This window comes from Columba livia, chromosome 1 (genome assembly GCF_036013475.1).
Source record: "Columba livia isolate bColLiv1 breed racing homer chromosome 1, bColLiv1.pat.W.v2, whole genome shotgun sequence".
NCBI classification, from domain to species: domain Eukaryota; kingdom Metazoa; phylum Chordata; class Aves; order Columbiformes; family Columbidae; genus Columba; species Columba livia.
This window is the reverse complement of record NC_088602.1, coordinates 105,745,804-105,769,977: the sequence shown is the minus strand read 5'-3', so window position 1 is coordinate 105,769,977 and position 24,174 is coordinate 105,745,804. Positions and strand designations below refer to the sequence as shown.

At 38.6% G+C, this 24,174-nt stretch overlaps 1 protein-coding gene across 1 annotated transcript in view; it reads left to right on the top strand.

Annotated features, from left to right (window-relative positions):
• The window catches only part of PDK3 (pyruvate dehydrogenase kinase 3), a 57,271-nt gene extending 34,176 nt beyond the window's left edge, over positions 1–23,095 (top strand). Inside the window, exons 4-11 of the mRNA XM_065070805.1 lie at positions 5,135–5,319; positions 6,955–7,044; positions 11,036–11,113; positions 13,388–13,464; positions 14,614–14,715; positions 15,305–15,415; positions 20,263–20,376; positions 21,354–23,095. Coding sequence (XP_064926877.1) covers positions 5,135–5,319; positions 6,955–7,044; positions 11,036–11,113; positions 13,388–13,464; positions 14,614–14,715; positions 15,305–15,415; positions 20,263–20,376; positions 21,354–21,497 — 901 coding nt within the window. The 3' untranslated portion in view covers positions 21,498–23,095. The remainder of the gene's footprint in view (positions 1–5,134; positions 5,320–6,954; positions 7,045–11,035; positions 11,114–13,387; positions 13,465–14,613; positions 14,716–15,304; positions 15,416–20,262; positions 20,377–21,353) is intronic.
• The last annotated feature ends 1,079 nt before the right edge of the window (positions 23,096–24,174 follow it).

Here is a 24,174-nt window from a genome sequence, read left to right as displayed (position 1 = left end):
TGGTTTTGCAAATACAATTTATTGAATTTTGAAAAAAAAGTCATTGCTAAATAAAATTTTCAGAGCTATTCTGGAGTACTGCCCCCTCAGCTAAGCCCAAAAACATTTTAAAAATTCCTTGATATGGTCTCCCACTTTTTCACAGAATCGACTGGGTTGGAAAAAACCTCAGAGATCATCGAGTCCAACCCTTGGTCCAACTCTAGTCCGTTTACTAGATCATGGCACTAAGTGCCATGTCCAATCTCAGTTTAAAAACCTCCAGGGACGGCGAGTCCACTACCTCCCTGGGCAGGCCATTCCAATGCCTGATCACTCTCTCTCTAAAGAATTTCTTTCTAATATCCAGCCTAAATTTCCCCTGGCAGAGTTTAAGCCCATGCCCCCTTGTCCTATTGCTAACTGCCTGGGAGAAGAGACCAATCCCCACCTGGCTATAACTTCCCTTCAGGTAGTTATAGAGAGTGATGAGGCCACCTCTAAGCCTCCTCTTCTCCAGACTAAACAACCCCAGCTCCCTCAGCCTCTCCCCATAGGTCTTATGTTCAAGTCCCTTCACCAGTCGTGTTGCTCTTCTCTGGACCCGCTCCAGCACTTCAATGTCTTTCCTGAACTGAGGGGCCCAGAACTGAACACAATACTCCAGGTGTGGCCTCACCAATGCAGAGTACAGGGGAAGGATCACTTCCCTTGTCCTGCTGACTACGCTATTTTTGATACAGGACAGGATACCGTTGGCCTTCTTGGCCACCTGGGCACACTGTTGGCTCATGTTGAGCTTCTTGTCAATTAGTACCCCCAGGTCCCTTTCTGTCTGACTGCTCTCCAGCCACTCTGCGCCCAGCCTGTAGCGCTGCAGGGGGTTGTTGTGACCAAAGTGCAGCACCCGGCATTTGGCCTTATTGAACTTCATCCCATTGGAATCAGCCCATTTTTCCAGTCTATCCAGATCCCTCTGCAGAGCCCTCCTGCCTTCCAGCAGGCCGACACTCCCTCCCAACTTGGTGTCATCAGCAAATTTGCTGATGATGGTCTCAATCCCCTCATCTAAATCGTCAATAAAGATGTTAAACAGGACTGGACCCAACACTGACCCCTGGGGAACACCACTAGTGACTGGCCGCCAGCTGGATGCAGCCCCATTCACCAGCACTCTCTGGGCCCGGCCCTCCAGCCAGTTCTTAACCCAGCGTAGAGTACACTTGTCCAAGCCATGGGCTACCAGCTTTTGCAAGAGTATATTATGGGAGACAGTGTCAAAGGCCTTGCTGAAGTCCAGATAGACCACATCCACGGCTTTCCCCTCATCCACCAGGTGAGTCACCTGATCATAAAAGGAGATCAGGTTGGTCAGACAGGACCTGCCCCTCCTAAACCCATGCTGGCTGGGTCTGATCGCTTGTCCATCCTGAAGGTGCTGTGTGATTCCATTCAGGATGATCTGCTCCATAACCCTGCCAGGCACCGAGGTCAGGCTGACAGGCCTGTAGTTTCCAGTCAGCTCTGCAGCCCTTTTTGTGGACTAGGGTAACATTGGCCAATTTCCAATCATATGGGACCTCCCCAGTGAGCCAGGACTGTTGGAAGATGATGGAGAGCGGCTTGGCAAGTTCTTCTGCTAGCTCCCTCATCACCCTAGGATGGATCCCATCTGGTCCCATAGACTTGTGAAGATCCAGATGGCTCAGTAAATCACCAACTATTTCCTCCTGGAATACAAGGGGCCTATTTGGCTTCCTATCTCTGTCAACCACCTCCAGAGATGAGTTGTCCTGAGGGCCACCTGTCTTACTGGTAAAAACTGAGGCAAAGTAGGTATTAAGTACCTCAGCTTTCTCCTCATCTTTGTTAACTATATTTCCCTCAAAGTCCAACAGAGAATGGAGGTTTTCCTTGCCCCTCCTTTTGTTATTAACATATTTGAAGAAGGACTTTTTATTATCCCTGACAGAATTGGCCAAATTAACTTCAAATTGCACTTTTGTTTCCCTGATTTTTTTTCTGCATGATCTAGCTATTTCCATAAATTCTTCATAAGTAGCCAGCCCTCTTTTCCACAGTCGGTAAAGTTTCTTTTTATTTCTGATTTCATTCAGAATCTCCCTGTTTAGCCAAGCCGGTTGTCTTCCCCGCCGGCTAGCCTTTCGGCACACTGGTATAGCCTGTTCCTGTGCACTCAAAACCACCTGCTTGAAGCATGTCCAGCCCTCCTGGGCCCCCTTGTTTTTAAGCTTTGTTTCCCAGGGTATGCTCTGAACTAGACTTCTGAATAGGCAAAAATCTGCCCTCCGGAAGTCCAGCGTAGAGGTTTTGTTAATGGTTTTCCCTGCATCTCTGAGTATTGAAAATTCTATTATTTCATGGTCGCTATGCCCCAGGCGGCCTCCAACCACTACATCTCCCACCAGCCCTTCTCTGTTTGTAAACAGTAGGTCTAGCGGGGTCTTGCCCCTGGTAGGCTCATTTACCAGCTGATGAAGGAAATTGTCCTCTATACACTCTAGGAACTTCCTAGACTGCCTCTTCTGTGCAGTATTGAGCTCCCAGCAGATATCTGGCAGGTTAAAGTCACCCACAAGAACAAGGGCTGTCGATTTTGAGACATCTGCCAGCTGCTTGTAGAATAATTCATCTCCTTCATCGTCCTGGCTGGGCGGTCTATAACAGACACCCACGAGGATGTCAGCCTTGTTGAACTTCCCTCTGATTCTGGTCCACAGGCACTCAACCTTGTCACTGCTGACCTCAAGTTTAACAGAGTCGAGTGACTCTCTAACATATAAAGCCACCCCTCCACCTCTCCTACCCTGCCTATCTTTTCTGAAGAGCTTGTAGCCACACATAGCAGCACTCCAGTCATATGAGTCATCCCACCATGTTTCTGTGATGGCAATTTTAAGCACAGTAAAAGTTTTGGGTCTTTCAGGGGTGTGAGGAGTGGTAAGAAATGAGCGGTAAGATTAAGGAAATGTTTTGATTTCTGCCCTGCTGCTTTGAAACGTGCCTATGTACTTTCATGTATTTGGTCCTTTAAAAGTGTCTGCTTTATGGAAACACGTGAAATGAACTCAGTTATCTTTGAAGATGGAACTGGAGGCTTGTCATAGCACTGTAATAATGAAGAATTCCTTTATTTTGTGTATTTGCACACTAAACTTCAGCTCTGATTTGCTGGTCTGTAGCAGATAAACCTCTTAGCCCTTGGTTTGCCTCTCGGCATGCTCTGCGCTTTCAGGCACTTTGGTAGTGAGATGCCAGTGAACAGTTTGCCCTTGTGGAGCATGCAGGCATCCTGTTTTATGTTGTGGATAGTGGAGGTATTTAAAAATAAATAGCAAAGCTGCCAGCAAATAGCAGTTAGTAGAGTGTTGTCAGCTGTCTGTCAGATGTGACTGTAAATGTTGCTTCTCAGCTCTGGTTTTAGGTGGCACCTTGTTGCTCTGACACAGAGAAGCAGCATGAGTGCAGCCAGGCATGAGCCTTGTCTTGAAAACTAACAGCAAGTCTTGGTGGTTACAGGTCACACAGAATCAAGACGTAATAGACATGAAAAGAGTCTACAAACCTTTTAAACATTAAAATATTTTAAGCTGTCCAGTCAGCAAGATCAGTAAGTAAGAGAACAGTCATTCTGTACTGTGATACTCTTTAGATTGGGGAATCAGAGAGTTAAAACTTCCCCTTTTCTATGCAACAAAATAGTGTTGAAAGGCTGATGTTAACACATAGGCAAAAACTGGTGTTCAGACTGAGGGTGATGAAAAAAGCTATTAAAAATGAATCCTACGTTCCTTTGGAGCTGGCACTGTAGAGTGGCAGAAATAAATTTTAAAGCATATCACTTGATAAGAGAGGTATGATGCACAATCAAATTATTGTCTTGGCCAGGTGGTTATGAAAAGGAAGGAAGCATCTGTTTTAAATGTGGTGACTAACTGGTTGTCTTTTTTAGTTTTGGTTGTCTTAATGTTGTTTCCTTCCTTAGTTGGTGTATATTCTACTTTTGATAAAAGTAATTAATACATCTCTTTTCCATGTTCATTATAAATCTATTGAGAATGTCTTGGTGTGGTGTTTTTATTGTTTTGAGATTTTTTTGTTTGTTTGCTTTTTAAAGGATCTGTAGATTTGCAAATACAGGCATAGCTGAATGAGTTTCCCAGCTGTGCTTTCTTTTGATAGCTGCATTTCACTGTGTGCACTTTTTTAAACAAGATCATGTAGTCATTGTGGTGTTAATATTCATTAATATTAAAGAATGTAGCGGAGTTGACCAGTACTGATTTTCCATATCTAGGCTCCAGAAAGCTAATAATAATTAACATTTCAAGTGTGCATGAGTCTGCATGTGTGTGGGGGGGAAAGGATGAGCACTTTGAAGATCACAGGTGTTAAGCTGCATTGGGAGGAGAAACAAAAATCCTCCGAGCAGATTCAAAGTGAGTGCTTGTTACCAGGTACTTGTTAGAAGCCATGAAAGCGATATTCTAAAACTACCAGAGGGATATTTGAGCTACCAGAGAGAAGAGCCTGTCCGAGCAGCGTTGTATGCACTCTGCCATCTAGCGGTGTAAAGGGAAACTGAACAGTAGTCCCACTGATGGTAATAGTTACATACCCTGACACTCAGCCCAAATAGATGCAGGTAAAGAAAATGCATTCAAAAGTTACATTGCGCTGGCTGAGGTATTGGAAAGAAAATACGAGGTGTAAAATTTCTCATGGAATTATGAAGGGCAGTCGGTTGTTTTTCCTGAGTTTGTTTTGCAGTCTCCCAGCTACTTATGTTTGCAGAGAATGAGAGTTACCATGGTGCATATGACTGCAATAAAAAAATCTTTTGTTCTCTGTTCATGGCAAAGAGAAATTTAATTTAAAGGAATGTTTTGGGGAGGAATAACTTAATTTGAGGCCCTAAATATTTCACAGATCTCATCAGTGAGAGGTTGACCAAACATTTCTCTTTCTATAGGTTTGTTTAGGTACTGCTATATTTTTATCTTCTGATATTTTTTTGTTAACTGGGAGGGATAGTAAACAGGTAAAATGGTTATGCTGTGGGAAGTTGAAAACAAGTGAGAGGTTGAGGTTAATTATACTTTTAACAAGCTGTTTCTAATTTTGTTTCCTCTAGCTTTTTAGATGTTTTAATTAAAGTCAGGAACAGACACAATGATGTGGTTCCAACCATGGCACAAGGAGTGATTGAATACAAGGAAAAATATGGCTTTGATCCATTTGTTAGCAGTAACATCCAGTATTTTCTAGATAGATTCTACACCAACCGCATCTCTTTCCGTATGCTTATTAACCAGCACAGTAAGTAACTCCTTTTTTCATCTTTGAGAATTCATTAGTTATTGCTTATAAACCTGAAGCTATAGGCTTGTGGGGTTTTTGTTTTCTGTGCGTGTGGGATTTTTTTTAATACTTGTGACTAATTCTTAATATTCTGTGCTCATTATGGTAAAAGATATGATGACAACTGGTTAATTTAGTACTTCACAGTTACCAGAAATGAATCCAAGCCACTGGTACACTTTCATTTAGAATTGTCAGACTTTGTCAGCGTGGCTGTCACTTTTTAGTCTTTTTGGTGGAGACAACTTGTATAGTGATACACGGAGTATATTTAGGTAGTAGTAGAGTAGCTGTATGTATCTTCTCACAAGTCTCTCAACGTAGTTTATAGAACTGACATTTATTTCCTAATGAAATGCAAGGATGCCATAAATTTTTGATAGGTTATGCACTGTATGCATTTTTATTGTTTTTTCCAGCAAGTTATCTAGACTTTCTCACCTTATAAAGAGGTTCAGTAATTTCTAGCTTACGTTTTAAATCATATTGCTTGTCTCCTGCTTCTTATTTCCTATTTATGAATAAATGCTAGAATTAGTCATAGTTTGTCATTAGGTGCTCTTTCATTTGTTGTTACATTTTTATATTCGTATCACAGAGTGAAAGGAGTTACTTGCACAGCTTGTATTATCCAGTATGTGCAACCATGCAGAAAGGGATCTCTATAAAGTTAAGGACAGTCTTGTGATCTCTTTTAGTGTATCTTGTGCCTTTTAGGTTTAGAGCTTCAGTGTTCTGCTTTTGTGAGCTCTTAGAAACTGTAGTACACCACAGATAATGCATAGAGTACTGTAGTGTAAGGTACTTTACTACAAGTTGTGTGTCTTTCCAGTAACTTTTTATGTGACCAACAAGTGCCTCGCGGTATGTGTACAAATAAGTTTAATGTGGCAGAGCATACAAAATATAATAAATATGTACTTTTTACTGCATCTGCTTCATACCAGAGCTGACTAGCTTGTTAAAAGAGCAGAAAATTACTTCTGAGAGAAAGTGTGAAACCTTTCTGCTTCTTGGAGAGCTAAACTCTCCATGAAGGATCTGGTGAGTGCCAGACCCTTGTGCAAAGGAGGGAGTGGGGAGCAAACTGTTGAGAGTCAGGGAGAAAGTCAAGTGAGCGAGATCTCTGTGAAATTGCCATGAAATTGCAGCTTAGGTGAGTGTAAAAGGCTTTTAACACTGTCTTGGAGTTCATCAGTCCTTTCTACTGTAATATTTTCATTGTTGTGAGTGCTTCTGTTCTGACATAATGGTATGAATGAAACATATTGCATTTTAGTTTTATCTAATTTTTTGATAGTCCACTTCAGAATGTAGGTTTTCACCTTAACCCTCCTACACCACTATTTCTGTTTTCATTAGTCATAGCTATGTAAAAAAAAAAAAAAAAAAAGGAAAAGGAGAGAGGAGAAAAAAAAAGAGAGGAGGGAGGCAAGTAGTCTTTCTAAACAAGGATTCTGGCAATTTACTAGAGTATCTTTTTTTTACAAAATTATGCGCTATCCAGTAAGTTTCAGATACAGTCAAATTTAAACTTTCTGTGCTGCCTCAAGTGTAATAAACAATTCACTGCCATTTCTTTTTTCCTTTTAGCACTTCTTTTTGGTGGAGATATTAATCCTGCTCATCCCAAACATATTGGAAGTATTGATCCTAATTGTGATGTGGCAGAGGTGGTTAAAGGTAAGATGAAGTTAATACTTTTGTTGATTAAAAAACTCCACAACTTAGAATATGCTTAAATATGTTATTGAAATACACAAGACTGAAGGTTATTTACATTAATTCAATGAAATGAAAAAAAAAAAAGAAAAAGGGAAGAAATGGAAGTTCTACAGTTACAAAAAAGCCATGGGCTTACTGAGGCTTACTAATGTATTTATTATTAAGAATGGATAATCTTTTGGTATGTTAACAGAACTAAGAAAACATTTGAATTTTTTAATAAGTTTAATCTGTCCTTTCAACTATCAGATTAAGTATCTAAGTGTTTTGTTAAACATTAGATGCTTTATTCTCTAAAATATTTAGCATATTCTCAGGTACTGCTTCTTTATCTGATGCTGACACTAAAGAAAATGGAGAGCAAGTGAAAGTTTATGATTTGTTTAGTTAGGCCTTTCAATAAAATGTCTTCAGGTGTACAGATATTCCAGTGCAACTCCCCATTACTATGCATGTCTGATCACATCACAGTCTCCCTGTACAGCAGACATATATGTCATGGTTGAACCTCAGTGATCTCGCACAGCCCCATTAGAAATCCTGTTTGCTTAATAAATCCATTTTGCATAATGTAGGCATGAGGCAATGCTGTCTGCTTCAAGAACTTGTGTATTGAAGGTTCACACTCTGCCTGTATCTGTTTACAAATACAGGTCTTGCTGTAAGAGTGAATTCCACCCTCTGTCCTCTGCTGTTTGTGCAGCTGCAAGAGGGGATGAATGTGTTTTTTTCCCCTTCACTTTCAGCCTTTGAGTGAAGTAAGAGGGAAACCATTCTTATGTCAGACTTTGTGCCTGGTAGCTTGTTCTATAATGTAGGTGCTTTTTGCCATTACGAAGGCTTCTTGTCTTCTAGCTCTCTTTTGCTCAAAGGTGGCCTTTTTCATCAGCTTTTTCTTTTGATTCATCTTACTCCACTTTCACCTCAGTGTTGTATATGTTACGGTCATGTTGTTTATTTATATGTTCATTCTAATACAATGTTTGAATCTCTTTTGTTCATCAAATTCATAGTTGCTGCCTTGGACAGAGGAGTGCATACTGTCAGAAAGTACTCAGTCTAGTTAAAGCCAGTAGCTAAAATAAATCTTCCACATTGAAGAAATGATCACTAACAAAACAAGGGCATTGTAAACAGTACCCAGTGTTGTCTTTCCAAGAAACAAGCCTGTCTGGCATCAAGATGATAGAGGAAATGTTGGAGGGGTTAATGTACATTCTGTATACTCTGCTAGGTCCAAAATGTCCTGCTTCGCAGGCAGCATCCTGAGCAATTTGTCAAAGTTAAGATGTTGATTTTGGCACTGTGTGTGGCAACTACTATGTCTGTATGCCCTTCAGACATAAAAGAAATTATTTAAAACAGCCACTTCTTACTTCAAGCAGCTTCACCAAGCATTGTGTCTGTAACTGCCTGAGGTAGGTCTCTGTAGCTCACTGACTGTCCCACAATAAGCTTTTTGAGCTTGTGGCAAATCCTGCCTTGTTTCTGAAGCCAGGATTTTTATATGTACTGGTAGATCCTTTGCTCTTGTTGCTGCTTACCTCCAGCCACAACACGAAGCGTGCTTCAAACTTTGCAGTCTCTTTTACTGTCTTAGGACTCTGCCAAAGGTTGGCTTTTAGAGGAAGGTAAAATGTAAGACTGCACTTAGCCTCTGACGCAGTTTTGCTAGGGGCTGGATATTTTACTGGATCATGAAATGATAGTACCTTCCTGTTCATCTTGAGGATCTTAAGGTGGCTACTCCTTGAAAACAGGTGAGAATTATATATCATATATAATTTAGGAAGGCTAAGTGGATTTATTCAGAGCCTTTTTGTTCTCTCAAGTTTTGTGTAGTGGCTGTGTCTGCTCCACATCTGTGTATTGAGGACTTCTGGTTTATTCCCACACAGTTATTGATTTGCTCTTTAGAGGCCTTGAAGTTTTTCTCCACAATAAGAATTCAACTCCTGCCCCCTGGATCCATATCTAATTTTCACATCTGTGATGTGGAAACTCTTTGAAATGTCCTTGACATATTCATTTCTTCATGTAGATAGCCTTATGGTCATACTAGCTACATTGCTATCTTCAGCTTTTGATGACTGAGTCAAGATTGTGCCTGTGCTTATACCACTTTTTTCTAAAGCACAGGATCATTCCCAAGACCATCAAGTTCTGAGATGATCTTAGAATATGGTGTAAGTGTAGGTATTCCTTCACATTTTTTTCCTGGATTATGCACACCCCAAGCTGAGGTTCTCTGTACAGCTTGGAAATCAAATGAGATTTTGATCTTTTTACAAGAATACATTTTATTGTGTTAATGACAGGACCCTATTAGAAAGTCCTTGGTGCTGGTCATCTTGGCACAAAAGATTCGTACTGGATAGCTGTTTTTGTGAGACGTTCCTGGAACTTGATGAAGAATATTTCCAGTATTGATTAGCTCCATTTTACTAGACCTCAAGCAGCATTTGTGTCAGCCTTGTGTGATGTGTCCAGCCTTGCAGATGTCAGAAAAACTGATAGAAATATTTTTCAGATAACAGGGCACATTATGTCTCTGTAGCCATCTTAAAGGAAGGACAATTATAGGTAATCAACACTTTCTGGAGACTAGTGATTTTACATTTTGTGCTTGTCACATAGCCCTGAGTCTTGGCAGGGACTGTTTTCTTTCATAGTGTCACTTGGGGCAGGAGGAAGAAGGTCCATGTAGGGTGAGGTCAAATGCAATTATTATGTTATCTGAGCAAATTTTTCTGTCTGCAGAACTGCCCGTCTGTGTTTGCTCTTAGCCCACATTGCTACAGACAAGCTACTTCTGCTAAGGTAGCTTAAGCATTGTAGTTAAAACATCTTTGAGTTTGTGTTTTCTCTTTAATGCTGCTTGTTTCTGAAACATTATTGTGGAGAGTTTTTGGAAGAAAGAGGACATGGGCTGTGTGCTGTGAACAAGCCAGAGCTTGATGTGGCTGAGGTGTAGGCCAGGACCTGCACGGAGGGTTGTCTGGAGACACCAAAGACAGAACGGAAGTCGCTTAAGTAAACAGAAGCTGGTCTGTCCTCAACCCAGGCTGCAGGAGAGACGCTGTCCTCACTGCACGTGAACAGCTCATGGACAGTGCCCTGCCCCTAATCACCGGGGTGGGGCGGGATGCATGACTGCAGAGAGTGACCAATCACAGCCTGTGCTTGTGGCGTGATCACTAAGTAAAGAGTATATATGGGTTGTTAAAACGGGTATTGGGGGACTCATATTGAGGCTGAGTCTGTGTCCTCGCTGGTCTGCCCGTTGCCCTCAAAGAGACTTACCGTGCAAATTCTTCATTCTCCACACATTATTGCAAATGAGATGCCAATGAATATTTAGAACCACTAAGAAATCTTTCAAAGAAAAGAGGACTTAAACTTTTGTGCTGTAACTTGACAATATATAAAGCCTGATTTGGATTATGGGGAGCGTTTTTATTTTTGTTCAGTAGGAAAGAATGAAGAATCTTAAAGGTTCCAGCTTTTCCCCCAAAAGGCTGTGAAAATAAAGTGTTGTAAACAGTATTGTGTTTGGAAAAACTGAATTTATGGTTGCAATGTTATCCTTTTTTATTTGAGATGGAAAGAACAAGCATTAAATTGTGATTGGGACATGACAAATAAGTAGATATTATGGCCAGCCTAAAATTATACCCTTCTGGTTTTCAGACCTTGAACAAAGACAAAAAATAGCTTGTCTCTAGTAATTTGCTTTTATTTGTAGAGCTTTAAATAGAATTTGCCCTTTTTTGACAAATGGGCTATAAGCATACAGAGAAAAAGGGATTCGAATGAATACTAGTTTCACACTTGTAAACTAGTTACTAAAATGAGTGTTCTGCTTGTAGTCTTTTACTTAAAGGATGAACTTGGCTAATTTTCTCTAGATGATTTTGCTAAGTCCGTGCTCTGTTCTGTTGTTTTGTAGATGCCTATGAAACAGCAAAGATGTTATGTCAACAGTACTATCAGGTGGCACCCGATCTGGAAGTTGAAGAATTCAATGGTAATGGTGAAGTTAATTTAACTGATGTACATAAGAAAAAGCATTTCTCACATCTGTTTTGTTAATGAATTGTAAGTTATAATTTGAACTCCGGAGTTCTATATGCAGAGTTGCTTTTCTTCTTCTAGTGTGTATACATGGGCACCTGAATTATAGTTTATCATCATGACATGTTTACTTTTTGACGATGATTGCAGAGTGCTCTCTGTTGAATTTGCTATCACTTTAAGGAAGATGAAATGATCAAGAATCCTTATAACTGGGAAGGAAATATACCTGCCTTCTGAGTAATCTTTTAATTTGTTTCATTTTGAAATACGCTTATAAATTCCACTGCCAGTCTCTGTACCAGTGGTGAGCTCTTCTGTGTGAGATGACAAAAATAGAATTTTTTTTTGCATAGTCTGTCTTAAGTCCTATCAAACTTCTCACATGAAAATCTGTTTCAAGTCAATTGTAAAGATGAAAATTGGATGCTATGAATCTGATAAGACAGTACTTGTCAGTGTATTGACTGATTTTTTTTGTTTTGGTTTTTTTTTTTGTTGTTTTTTTTTTGTTTTTTTTTTGTTCATAATTTATATTGACAAAAGGTAGATGATTTTTTTTCAAGTTAAAAAAATAAGTTATCTTAAGTGATCCTCTCACATATTTGGGACAGCTGTCCAAACATAAGACTCAAGTGTTTCTAAACTTCAGTAGAAGAATTACAAAAGTCTCAGAAATGGGTAACACTCAAACTGGAGAGTGTGACATATGAGAACATATGTTGCTCTAAGTGCTATTTAATATTGTAGAAATACTTCTCTACACAAAGTGATATTGTCAACACTGGTGCATTCCTACCAGCCCCTTCTGCAAAACCAAAGGACCCAACCTTCCTCCCTCCAAAACTGCATGATTTTTAGAGCTAAAAGTACTGAGTGCAACAGAGGAATCAATGCAAAATTCATTTGAAGGCTTAAGCGAAAAGATCCAATAGTAGAGAAAACAAGTTGCTGGATCTCATTTAAAAACAAAACAACACCACCAACACAAAAAACCCCAAACAAACAAACAAAAAACCACACACACCAAAAAAAAAACCCAACCAAGGAAAGAATCTTGATTCCTTTAAAGTAGCTTATAATCAACATGAGGAAAATGACTTAGCACATTACCTCACTAGAGCAACAATAACATGTTTTCTACTTGTACTCTGCCTCAAATAAGTGTGAATCAGCCTGCCTTGGTTTTGGTGATGCATAAGAGAATTGGAGCATGGGCTCTGACAAAATTAACATAAAACAGCAAGTTGCCTTGCAACTAGTTATGCAGAGCATTGTTTTGGGCTTCTCTTTTTCCTAGGAGTTTTCATGACTGTGTATCTTAAAGTAATAACTGGTATTATTTTTAGCCCTCAGTGCCGAAAAGGGTGAAGTTGACTCCAGTCACATTTTGTATGCATGTTGAATCTTCCTTCAATTTATGAAGCAAACATTTAGAGACTTTTCTTCAATCTGAGCTGCTGCTGAGTCTCACAAGCTGTGACTATATAATTTATGCATGCAGATATTTTGTATTTGGTATTTGTTTAGGGATTACTGCATCTTCAGCAGCAAAACTGTCCTGGAATGTGTTAAATGCAGCTCTATTATTTCTTGTAAAATCAATTAGCACTGTGGCACTCAAAGCTGTGCCAAGCCATATGCCTCTGCTGAAACACTAACAGCAGGACAACAGTGGACAAACAATTCAGTTATGATCTGGAGTAAGAAAACTGTGATATTGTTTGAAATATATTTTGACAATTTTTATGAATACTTTACATTTTATATGTTTTAATTAAGGGAAAATATGTAGTTGGTTTTAGACTATTTAAACAGTGTTTTTTTTTAGTTTAATCTTTTTGTGCAGCAAATATTATGCTTAAATACTACATGTGTTAAAGAAAAATAAAGTTTCCCACGTAAGTGGGAAAGTTCTTAGTTTAACATACATTTTTAGTACTAAAGCAACTACAGCTTTGTGAAGTTTCATATCTAAGCAAAGTCTACTGACATAGATGTCTTAGTCTCTTCCAACTGAAATGATTCTATGATTAGAATGTGTTATTTCAGGTGATAGCAGTAACTGAAATTTATGTTTTTACTCATGGAGCTATTCTTGCACCTGGAAAATTAGAACATGCTTACATACTTGTCTACCTATAGTTTCATGTTATTCTTGTAAATAGAAATGGTACAAAACATTGTTTTGAAAAAAAAAATAATCTTTTGTCTCTTTTTTCCTTAGCTAAAGCTCCAAACAAGCCTATTCAAGTAGTCTATGTACCCTCTCATTTGTTTCATATGTTATTTGAATTATTCAAGGTAGGTTGCACTTGTAAGTTCACTAAACCCTTCCAAATATTACCATTACTGTTGAACTTGAGATTGTTTTCAGTTACAGCTCTTAAATATTATTTCAGTTTTCCTTTCTTAAGTTTATTCTTAAACAAGTGAAGAAGGTTTGAAACGTAAAAGCTATGCTTACAACGCTCTCTTATGCCCTTGTGTACTTAAAAAAAGTGTTCTGTATTCCTACTCCTTTTGTGCTTCTGCAGCTGATTAACTGAAACCTCTCATGATAGTCTATTTTTGCAAGGATGATATATTCTAGCTTGCAGTTTTCATGAGCTTGCTCCTTTATTGGATATTTGAGGACTGGTTAGGATCAGTGTCTTTTGTTTATTGTGGAAATGGCCCATAGGGAATGACAGTGAAAAGGTAACATGTGAGAGCTATTGTATGCTTTCTGATAAGATAGGCTGTCTCTAGGTGGTGCAATTGAACACTAGAAATTTGGGGGGAGAAAATGCATTTGGTCTGAGAGGAACTTTTCCCAAGTAATGGTATTTTGGGTTTGATTTCTGTTACTTGTCAAGTATGTTCATTTAAATCTTCCTGTATTTTGCTATTTGTAATATTAGTTCTAGGACAGAGCAGGTGAGAATTTGTACACTACTTTGTAGGTATGTTTTGGTACGAGTCATCAAACAGTATGAAACCAGTAAATTGTAGCTGTAAGTAATGGTAATCCACGACAGATTGGCAGTGGAAACTCTGTTAATAGATATTATAAAGCCAGGTTGATTGAAATCTACCAGTTATGTGACCCAGGTTGCGAAAATCAAAGCTTGTTCTCATTAACAACATCATTATTGGTATTCTGCAAGGTGAAGGTGAAGGATGTTGTCATCCCTTAGATATAACTACTTGATTTCACAATGAAGTTCTCTGGCTCTATGTCAAATAGATAAAAAGTATGTGTAATGGAGTTCTGATGTAACAGTTTAACTGGACAATTCATAGGCTTGAAAGCACTTCTTGAATTGGTTATAAATACAGCCCTTTCTGTCTAGTGTAAAATGTAGGACAAAGTATCTAGATTTCAGAAAATAAAAGCTAGTTCTGAGTTGTAGCAAAAAGCATGTATGATTAAGTTAGAATCAAAGACACTTTTTTTTCTTTTATCTTCAGAATTCAATGAGGGCTACGGTGGAATTACATGAAGGTAAGAAAGAAGGCTATCCATCGATCAAAACCTTAGTCACTTTGGGGAAAGAAGATCTATCTATTAAGGTAAATGCCTAAAAATAATACGCAGTTTACACACCTGCTAGGTTTAGGATAGTATGAGTTGTAAGGCAAATTTTGTTGGAAAGGTAAATTAGTTACTGTATCACTTCTGACACTTGTTTGGTACTCATTAGAATAGAATTTTTCCAGTTGGGAGGGACCTGCAATAACCATCTAGTCCAAATACCGGACCACTTCAGGGCTGACCAAAATTTAGAGCATGTTATTAAGGGCTTTGTCCAAATGCCCAACACTGACATGCATGGGGCATCAACCACCTCTCTAGGGAGCCTGTTCCAGTGTTTGACCACCCTTTAGCTAAAGAAATGCTTCATAATGTTGAGTTTGAACCTCCCCTGGTTCAGCTTTGAGCCATTCCCACACAGCCTGTCACTGGATACCAGGGAGAAGAGCTCAGCACCTCCCTCTCCACTTCCCCCCTCAACCTCCTTTATTCCAAACTAGGCAAACCCAAAGTCCTCAGCCGCTCCTTTAGTATTTCTAAAGTTACTTAGATAATGCTGCTTGAATTTTCCAGGTTTTTTTTTTTTCAGAACATAATGTTTAAAGCTCTTAACTTTTCATTCCTTAGATAAGTGATCAAGGTGGAGGTGTACCTTTAAGAAAAATAGACAGATTGTTTAACTACATGTACTCAACAGCACCCAGGCCTAGTTTGGAGCCCTCGAGAGCTGTGCCTTTGGTAAGCAATTGCAGTATGTACTTAAGTGTCCCTTTGCACTACTCTGGTTGTACATTTTCCTTTACTGCAATATACTGGATCAGGTTTTTCATTGAAGAAATTGTTTATCGTTAGCAATTCTGTGCAGGTAAAACATATCAGGAGAAAATGGTCTGTTGTCATCACTTAGTCTTTGGAATAGAAAATTGCTTTTCTTTGTCTTGACATTGTATTCTTGGAAACAGGCATATCTGCATAAGCACAATATTTTCACAGGTTAATGGACAGGATTTTTAGTGTCATATTACTGAGAAGGTGGGTAACCTGATGAGCTTCTCTTTGGTCTGTAAATTACTGTTTATCTGAGTTTCCTACAATAAACGTATTTGAGCCACACTGACAGAATTACAGCACTTGAGGAACCTCCTGGTAATGCAGAAGCTTATATTGAACTTTGAAAATTGTTTTTATATAAGTTATGGACTATAAAAACACATGAGAAGAAATTGCCAAACTTGTATGTGGTATGAACACTTCTGGTATATTCCTGTTCAGTTGGAAATACCTCTTGTGATATTCCGTTTTGAGATGTATTGGGGTCAGATTTCAAACAAACAAAATTTCCCCCAGTTTCTTCTGAGCAGAGAATTATTTCAGTGTTGAATGCGTAGATTCTTTTAGCAAGTATGAGTTTTAAAGTTGTAATTAAAATTTAATTATGTAAAAATTATTTTATTAAATTACATATTAGCTCTTTGTGATAAAAATGATATAGCTACTGTTCCATTTGACTGGCTTTCAATAAGTGTATTAATACTGATACTGTGTTCTTACCTCTTAGCTTTGTTCTCTGTTGCTTCTGATGCAATCCTTTATCTTCAATTATGTCGAGAAAAAGTTAATTCTTTGAGAAATTCCCTATTTAGGAACACTCTCCTGTAGCTTGTTCTTGGGTGATTTAATAACTTTTTTTCCTGCTGTGATACTGCTGTGCTTGCAGTGCTTTCAGTCAGGGAAGAAAATGTGGCACAGAGAGTATGGGATTATTTCTGATATAAAATAATTCAGTGGATTTAGGGTGAAACAAGTTCAGAATGGTTCAGAGGTAATACAATTCCTTCTAGATTTTTAGCAGAAAGTCTTTGTTGTACTGTCTTAGTCCACAGTTCAGAACATAGTGACCAGTAAGTGTATCGCATTGTTTTTATCAACATTTAATGTCACCGTGGTGGGTATGGAACCCAGTTCTGTGTCTGCATTGACTTGATATGAATCGTTCACAGCTCCTAACTCTCTCTACAACACATTTTAGGAATATGTTTCAAACTTCTGTTTTTTCTTAAAAAATATTCTTGAACATGATGAGTGATAGAGAACATGCCTTAATTCTAGTATAAGTTTTTTTTCTTTATGTCAAGAAGGGTAAAATCTTTCTTGATTCATAATCTGCCTTTATTCTGTCTCACATTTTATCAGCAATTTAGTATATCAGCCTACAAGGATTTCCTGAAACTTGTTCTCACTATAAACTTATACCTTGATTACCAGTTGTATTCACTATTAAAATGTCTCTTCCTTTGTGACTCTCTGATTGTAAAATGTGTTCATTTTAGGATTGACGCTATTTTTTTTTTCCCGCTGTACATCTGTAGCTATGCATTCCTGTGTTTATTTCTTCATCTTCAAGACCACTTGTTTTGATTCTGTGGCACTTATGTTTAGTATTCTTCTATTGTACCCCATTTTCAGGCCTTGTTTTCCTCTTCAGTCTAAAAGTCACTGTGGTCAGACCGGCAAAATATCCGCCTCTCTTGTGAACCTGTCAGCTTTTGCCCTGTGAGTCTGACTGATGCCTGTACATGACTGAATGTCACGGAGCTGTTAAACTCTGTTACTTGTATGTGTGTGCAGAAAAAGTCAAGAACTGGGAGTCTGTGGCGTATCTTTTCACTAAGAGGAAAGAGGATTTAGCATTGAAGCTTGACACGTTATGTATTATGGCCCAGATCCAGTTATAAAAACAACTATGCTATACTTTGTATGTCAGTCTGGAAATAAAACTCCTTCAGCAGAAAGGTTCCATGAAAATCATCTTCAAAGCCCATACAGAAAGAGAGATTCTTTATTGCTTAGTGCCAAAGACCAAACCACTTAATAATTACGGTGCTCCAGAAGGTAGCTTGTGTCATGCTTGACTTTGATAGTATTCTAAACTGAATTGCAGTGCAGTGTAAATAAGACATTTTCTGTTCTAACGCTTCTTCCCTTTGTTATATGATCCCCTGTCTAGTTTATGAAACATTCATGGATTTGGGAAGTGGAAGAGAGAGAGAGATCTTTTTGACTGGTGAAAATCCTTTCTCAGTGTCATTGAAAATGTTGTTTACAAACTGCTGAAAACCCTTGTTACCATGGCAGCATTTGGATTCTAGCAGGTCTTGTGTTCATCTATACTGCTATACCCATAGTGGAAACATTAGAAACACGTGGTAATGTTTCATGATGATTAGGTTTTCTTAGAGAATTTAGTGATTCTCTCTGGTAGCATTTGTTTATAGTGGGAGAAACATGGCTTAAATTGCGTTTAATTAAACCTGTACACACTAGTAACACGCAAATTTAATAATTTCCTATTCATACAATGCATACCGTAATATTTAATGAGAAATTTGCTCTAAAAAGTTTTCCCTTCTCAAAGTAGATGTGCTGTCATTGACTATATTCTGTCCTCTAGGGCAAGCACAGACCTATGCAGTGATCACTTCTTGTTAATTGTCTTTTGCAAAATAGACCTTTTGCAAGGTTTTGCCTCTCATCTGGTATCTGTTGTCTTCATACTTCTCATAAGTTATCTGCTTTGGAAAATACTCTGAAGACAATGTAGAGAAGAGACCGACAGGAAATTTTTGGAAGAGGGCTGTATGAAATAATTATGTGGGCTAGCACAGAGCATTAAAAGATTTTCCTGAAAGGAGCAGGAAGCAAACACAAGTTGAGCATAGGTTCTAAGGAGGTGTAATTCTGGAGAGAGGAAAGTATAATGTGTTTTCGGGTTTGCTTGATACTGCCCTTTACTTGAGCTGTTCCTGGGGGTATGTACTATCTACAATTTGTCTTATTGTTGCTGTGCTTTTTAATTTCTGTAATGTATTTTTTTGTCTGGTCTCCAGAAAAGATACAAGTCAGCTTTTAGTATTTTTTTCTTCTTTCTAAGATAGTCAAATAATTTCTGTTATTTAGAGGTTAAGAAAAAAGTGCATCTGCCTTCAAGACCACATGTTTAAAAGTGGTGCATGTGTCTCTAATGGGAATCTTTGAGAATGACCTTTTCAAAGCATACTGTTCAAAAAAGTCCAGCTAAGCAACTGTTTTAACTGTGGAAAGGAACACTAACAACTATGATAAATGTTGTGAGTTGAGAAGGGCATCTCTAGCATTTGTTTCTCATTTTGCTCAGAAAAACTGAGTGAGCAACTCTAACCCATTTAAGATCGCTAAATTTAGACTTCTGTAAAAACAAGGCAAATAGGTTAAAGGATCTGTAGAGATAATAGATGACAGCAAGAGAGTTTTGGATGGATACTGCAGTACAAAGTTGTTAAATGTTCACCCCTCCCTCAAGAAATTTCCTATAAAGTGATACCACATATTAGCTGTGTGTAATGCTCACAAGGCCTTCTCTTTATTGTATTGTTTTGAGACTTTTGTTTTTAAGATTCAGGGCATGATTCTCAGTTGTCTGTCAGGTTGCTTTTATAGAAATATTATCGTGGAATTGAGTTTATTGGTTTTCTGAAAACTTCAGGTGTCTAATTCTGCTTGTAATCCACCCTTATGGAAAAGTTGTATTACTCCATTGGCTTGTGTATCCTTCTTTTCAAATGCTTCTGTGTCTGGAATCCTTCCTTTATTGCTCTGGATAGCCCTGAAAAATTAAGGGGTGGTCCAGGTGAATAATCAACCATGGTGATTGTCAGCGCATACCCAGTCATCTGAAAGATGTGTAGACCAAAATCTTACTCCCTGGCTGCAGTGAGAGACTTGGGAGTTATAACTTTTTCTGACAAGAGTGGGTTGGAAAAGATGCCAAATATTGTTGCAGCCATGGTTATGAATATCAGTGTTGTAAAGTTAAAATCTAAAATTTGTACCTGTCAAGTCTTCTGTGCTTTGAAAATTGTGTGGTCTGTACAGGGGATCTCAGTCCTCAGGTCATTTAGTGCTTTGGAATCCTCATATTTTGTTAAATGGATAAACAACTGCGAGGATTATTTGCCTTGTATTGCTTTGTATGTAGTCTTCTGCAGTAGCCTGCTGATCTCTATTACAGTGTGGATTCAGCAATCACTTAATAGTGGGACCTACATGAAGTAAACACAGTTGTCTCTGGCTTTCTTACGTGGTCTCCTAAGTGTGGAGATGTTTGAGAATAATAATCCTGGGCTTAAGGTATCAAAAACATGCTGTCAAAATTTGATTTTTACCAATGAAATAATGGAATATTACAGCAATGGTAATCATAGTGAGGAAGCAGCAGCGAATATCGGTTTGCTTTGGTGACTGGTGGCACCATGTACTATATGTCACACCTACCTGCCTCTTTGAGAAAATGCGAAATGGACAAGGTAGTCCTACCAAAGGACTGACGTTTTTCACTTTTCTGTACTTAAACTTAAAAATTATGCCTAGGGGAAAAAAAAAGAGACTGCCCAAAGGGCTGAATACCAACTTATAGTGTTGGCTGAGTGATGAGGGAAAGCTTGAAAGGTAATTTGATGCAAATCAAATATTTAGGCATCTTCTGTGTTTTATAAGTGATTGCATGTTTTTTAACTTTCCGTCATGATTTTTCTTTCTTGTTTTTGTAGGCTGGGTTTGGCTATGGCTTGCCAATTTCTCGTCTGTATGCGAGGTACTTTCAAGGTGACCTTAAACTCTACTCAATGGAAGGCGTTGGTTCAGATGCTGTAATTTATTTGAAGGTATGAATCTGACCCCTTTATAGACTAGTAATGCAGTGCAATTTGTTCATAGCAGGCTGAATAAGTGACCTTTCTCTCTTTTCCCTCTTCAACTTGTTTTCAAAATTGTAATTGCTATGTTTGTTATATTTTGTCTAAATCAGTTACACAGAACCCTAAAAATCAGGGTTATAAATATTAATGCGTCACTAACAGTACTTAGTTTGCTTTGATATTTTTTTTTTCAGTGCCCTGTGCTGGATCTTTACATTTTGTTAATCCATCATAAGTGCTGAAAACTGATAAGATTATTGACTAACTCCTAACTAGCACTAATGTTATTTTTTCTATGCAGTTCTTGACCTCTGTGCAATAGACTGTATTGATCCTGTTGTCAATTTTGGGGAGATCCCAGGCCTCTCAGGGTTCTGAATGTAATGTGTAGCTCACGTGCAAGTCACTGGCTTAGCATTGTTCCTGTACCTTGCTGTGTGTCGTGAGTTGTGGCATCCTGTGCAAGCTTCAGTTTCTGATGCGTTTAATCCTGTGTGTGTGTGTGTGCAGGAAAAAGGTGTGGTCTTTCTCAGAGACGTGTTAATGGACTGACCCGGATCAGTCCTCACAGATCAGTGTGCTGACAGAGTCAGAGTCTGCTGGAGAACTGAAATGTTTCAGTAAAGTAGTTGGCTGCCCCGTGTCAATGACAAGTCTCCCTAAGATGTTTTTGACCAAAACGTTTTTACTTGCTGTCGTTGTAGGCACCACTCCCTGGAAAGAAGGGAAATATTTTGAAGTGTTATTATTTTCTTTTAACTTTAGCTATTCCTAATTGCTCTAGTCATAGTAAAACTGTTTTCTAAATACTGTTGTGGCATGTAACTTTCGGTTAATTGAGACAGTTGTTTGATGCAGAAGTTGTGACTATAGAACTCTGCAGAGTAAGATCTTGCTCTTGGTATCTCCGACGTTATCTTACCGTTGCTTTTGTTTTTCCGTAGGCCCTTTCAAGTGAATCATTTGAAAGACTTCCTGTTTTTAATAAGTCAGCATGGCGACACTACAAGACCACACCTGAAGCAGATGACTGGAGCAATCCCAGCAGTGAACCAAGGGATGCTTCTAAATATAAAGCTAATCGATAAGTTGCCACTTTTTGTCTCTGTTGGAGATGACCTCTACATTCAGTAAAAAGTCTCTGCTTTGTTCCAAGATCCTTCAAACCACAATAGCTAGTTACTTCCAAACAAAGACCTAATCAGGGCATTGAAAAATACTAAGAACAAAGTGATGATTGGGACTTAAAAGAAGGCACTAAGCACGTTTGGTATGTGAATCCTGTCTACTTCACCAGAATATGCTTGGTTGCTTCAGTCATGCATTGGCAACAGGGATCGCACTGTGATTGCACTTAAGAATACAATGTTGTAGCAAAAAGATACTATTGGAAATGGCCAATTTTTATTCCAATATAAGGATTGGCAAGATGTGCAGAATCCCTTTAAATGGTGAATAGTATCTTGCACAGCAATATGGTGTAAGATAAAAATTCTAATGTAGTTAAACATATGCTTTGAAAATCCACTCTTCGCTGCATTTTATATTGCACAGTGTCACCTTTTACAGAAAATCCCTTTGAGCTCTTCAGATAATGAGCTTATAAATGCATAGTTCTAAAAAGGGTTGTGCAGCTTTAAACTGATGCTTCCCCCAATTCCCAAATCCATTCGTCAAGTGCATCCAAACATTATGTGGTTATCAGACATTGGGACTTCCACTTCCTGGTATGCACCTTAATGATTTTCTTGGCACACAAACACAGAAATGCATTTCTATACATTTTTCCTTGCCTGGGGGAAAGATTGTAAGTAGTTAGATCATCTCTCCATGCAAGAAAATCTGCCAATATGGGGCAGGGGGGTAATTACAATTCATGTTTATTTCCCATCATTTCTGGGGGATTGGGAAGGGGAGAGAAACGGCGAAACGCCAGACAGCCAGTCATACAAATGAATTTGCCTTAAGAGTGTTGGTTGCTTGGAACCTGATTAGTTTAAAACCTGTAAATAGTTTGCAAAGTTATTTATATATTCAATGTCTGACTGTAGTCTGGTAATTGAATTTGTAGTGTATATAAAGATGTTGTACACCATCTTTTCCAAAGTGTCATTGCTCTAAATACATGAAACTGGAAATATCGTAGAAATGGGAGGAACAAACCATAGCTAGTACCTGATTTAAGGAAAAAAAAAAATCAAAGAGAAAAAAACCTAAGTATTTTCCCCTTAAATGTATTGTAAGGGTTACTGCTGACTATTAGGAAACTGTTCTTCACCAAGTCTTTGCCAAATACTGTTTCTGATACTATGAAAAATGTGTGAAGTTTAGAACTTCTGGTGATATTCTAGCTACGAGAATAAAGTAGATGAGTTGTAAGCAACTCTGCACCCTCAGTTTCTCCTAGGTGTTTTCATATTTTTTGAAAGATAATGCAGATTTCAGCATGGAAAACTGAAACTTGTTTACTAAAATTGTGGAAGAAGTGTCCCTTTTGTCACCCCAGTATTTATTTTTATAAAGAACTGCTCTGTTAGGTAAACAGGGATATGCTGAGAAATTCCTAGGTATTTTTTAAAAAAATAAAATCTTAGTTTGACTTAACAATAGTACTTTGAACTTCCATAGCACATTTCATCAAAGGATTACAAAGTGCTTAGAGCAATAAACTTCATGTAGCCTTGTTTCTGAAGAGTTGGAGTCCTTACCTTCCAGGCAAACAATTTGTACATGAACAGTTCAGGGATATGCAGGGCTTGAGGTTTGATGGGCTTCGCTGAACCCTACAGATAAGTCATGTTGGAGCTCCAGGTTGATTGTGGCACAGGTCTCTGCAGAGCTGGTCGGCGGGGGCGTCCCCAGCCCTCTCTGACAGCAGGGAGGCAGGGGGAATGTGCCGATGGGGACGTGCTCTTCTGGTCCCAGACTAGACTCATTTGGCCATGGCTGGGGCATCTTTAGGTGGCAGGGTGAGGGTGAAACGCCTTGTGGCCTCCAGAGCAATAATTTCCTACAACTGCAGGCACTGCTGCAGAGAAGGCAAATTGCTATTCAAGCGACATAGCTGTGCTGCTGGGGTGAAATTGGAGTAATAGGTTGACTGAAACACCAGTTGGAAGTCAGATCTACTAAAATTTAAACACTTAACTTCTGCCCTCACCCGTAACTTCCTACTGTTTTTTAAATTCCTTTCGAGCCGTATGTGTTTTCTAGTAATTGCAGAGGAGGGCTTGCTTAAAAACAGAAATTTGTGATGAAACTATTTTCGCAGTTGCATGTGGTCAGTTTTTCCCAGAATATTACGTAAAACATTCCAAGGAACCATATAGTTTAAGAAGCTGAGTTTCAGCTTTTGTTAGCAATTGTATTTTGAAGTAGTAAATCCTGACCTGGTGCCTATTTTTGTCTGTCTCCTTGTACATGGAGGGCAGAGGGAACAGAAAGAAAAGAAAGGTTACAGGCATATTGAACTTGTTTTCATGAAGTGAATATAAACCATGGAAGTCAGTGAATGAAAGGTGAAGATACTGTGGAGGATGTTAATGGTATATTAGTAATTTCACTTTTATTATTCACAAAAACAACTGGCTGACTTTCAGGACTGAAGTGCTCTAGTACGTGAAAACTGAAGTCCCTTGAAACAGCACCTATTTCCAAGAAACCTGAGCATGTACAAGCAGCTCAAAGCAGGAAGGTGGAGCACGAGGAACGTGTTTTCTTCCCATTTCCCAAGGTCTGTTCATGGGCATTACAGTCAATATAAGT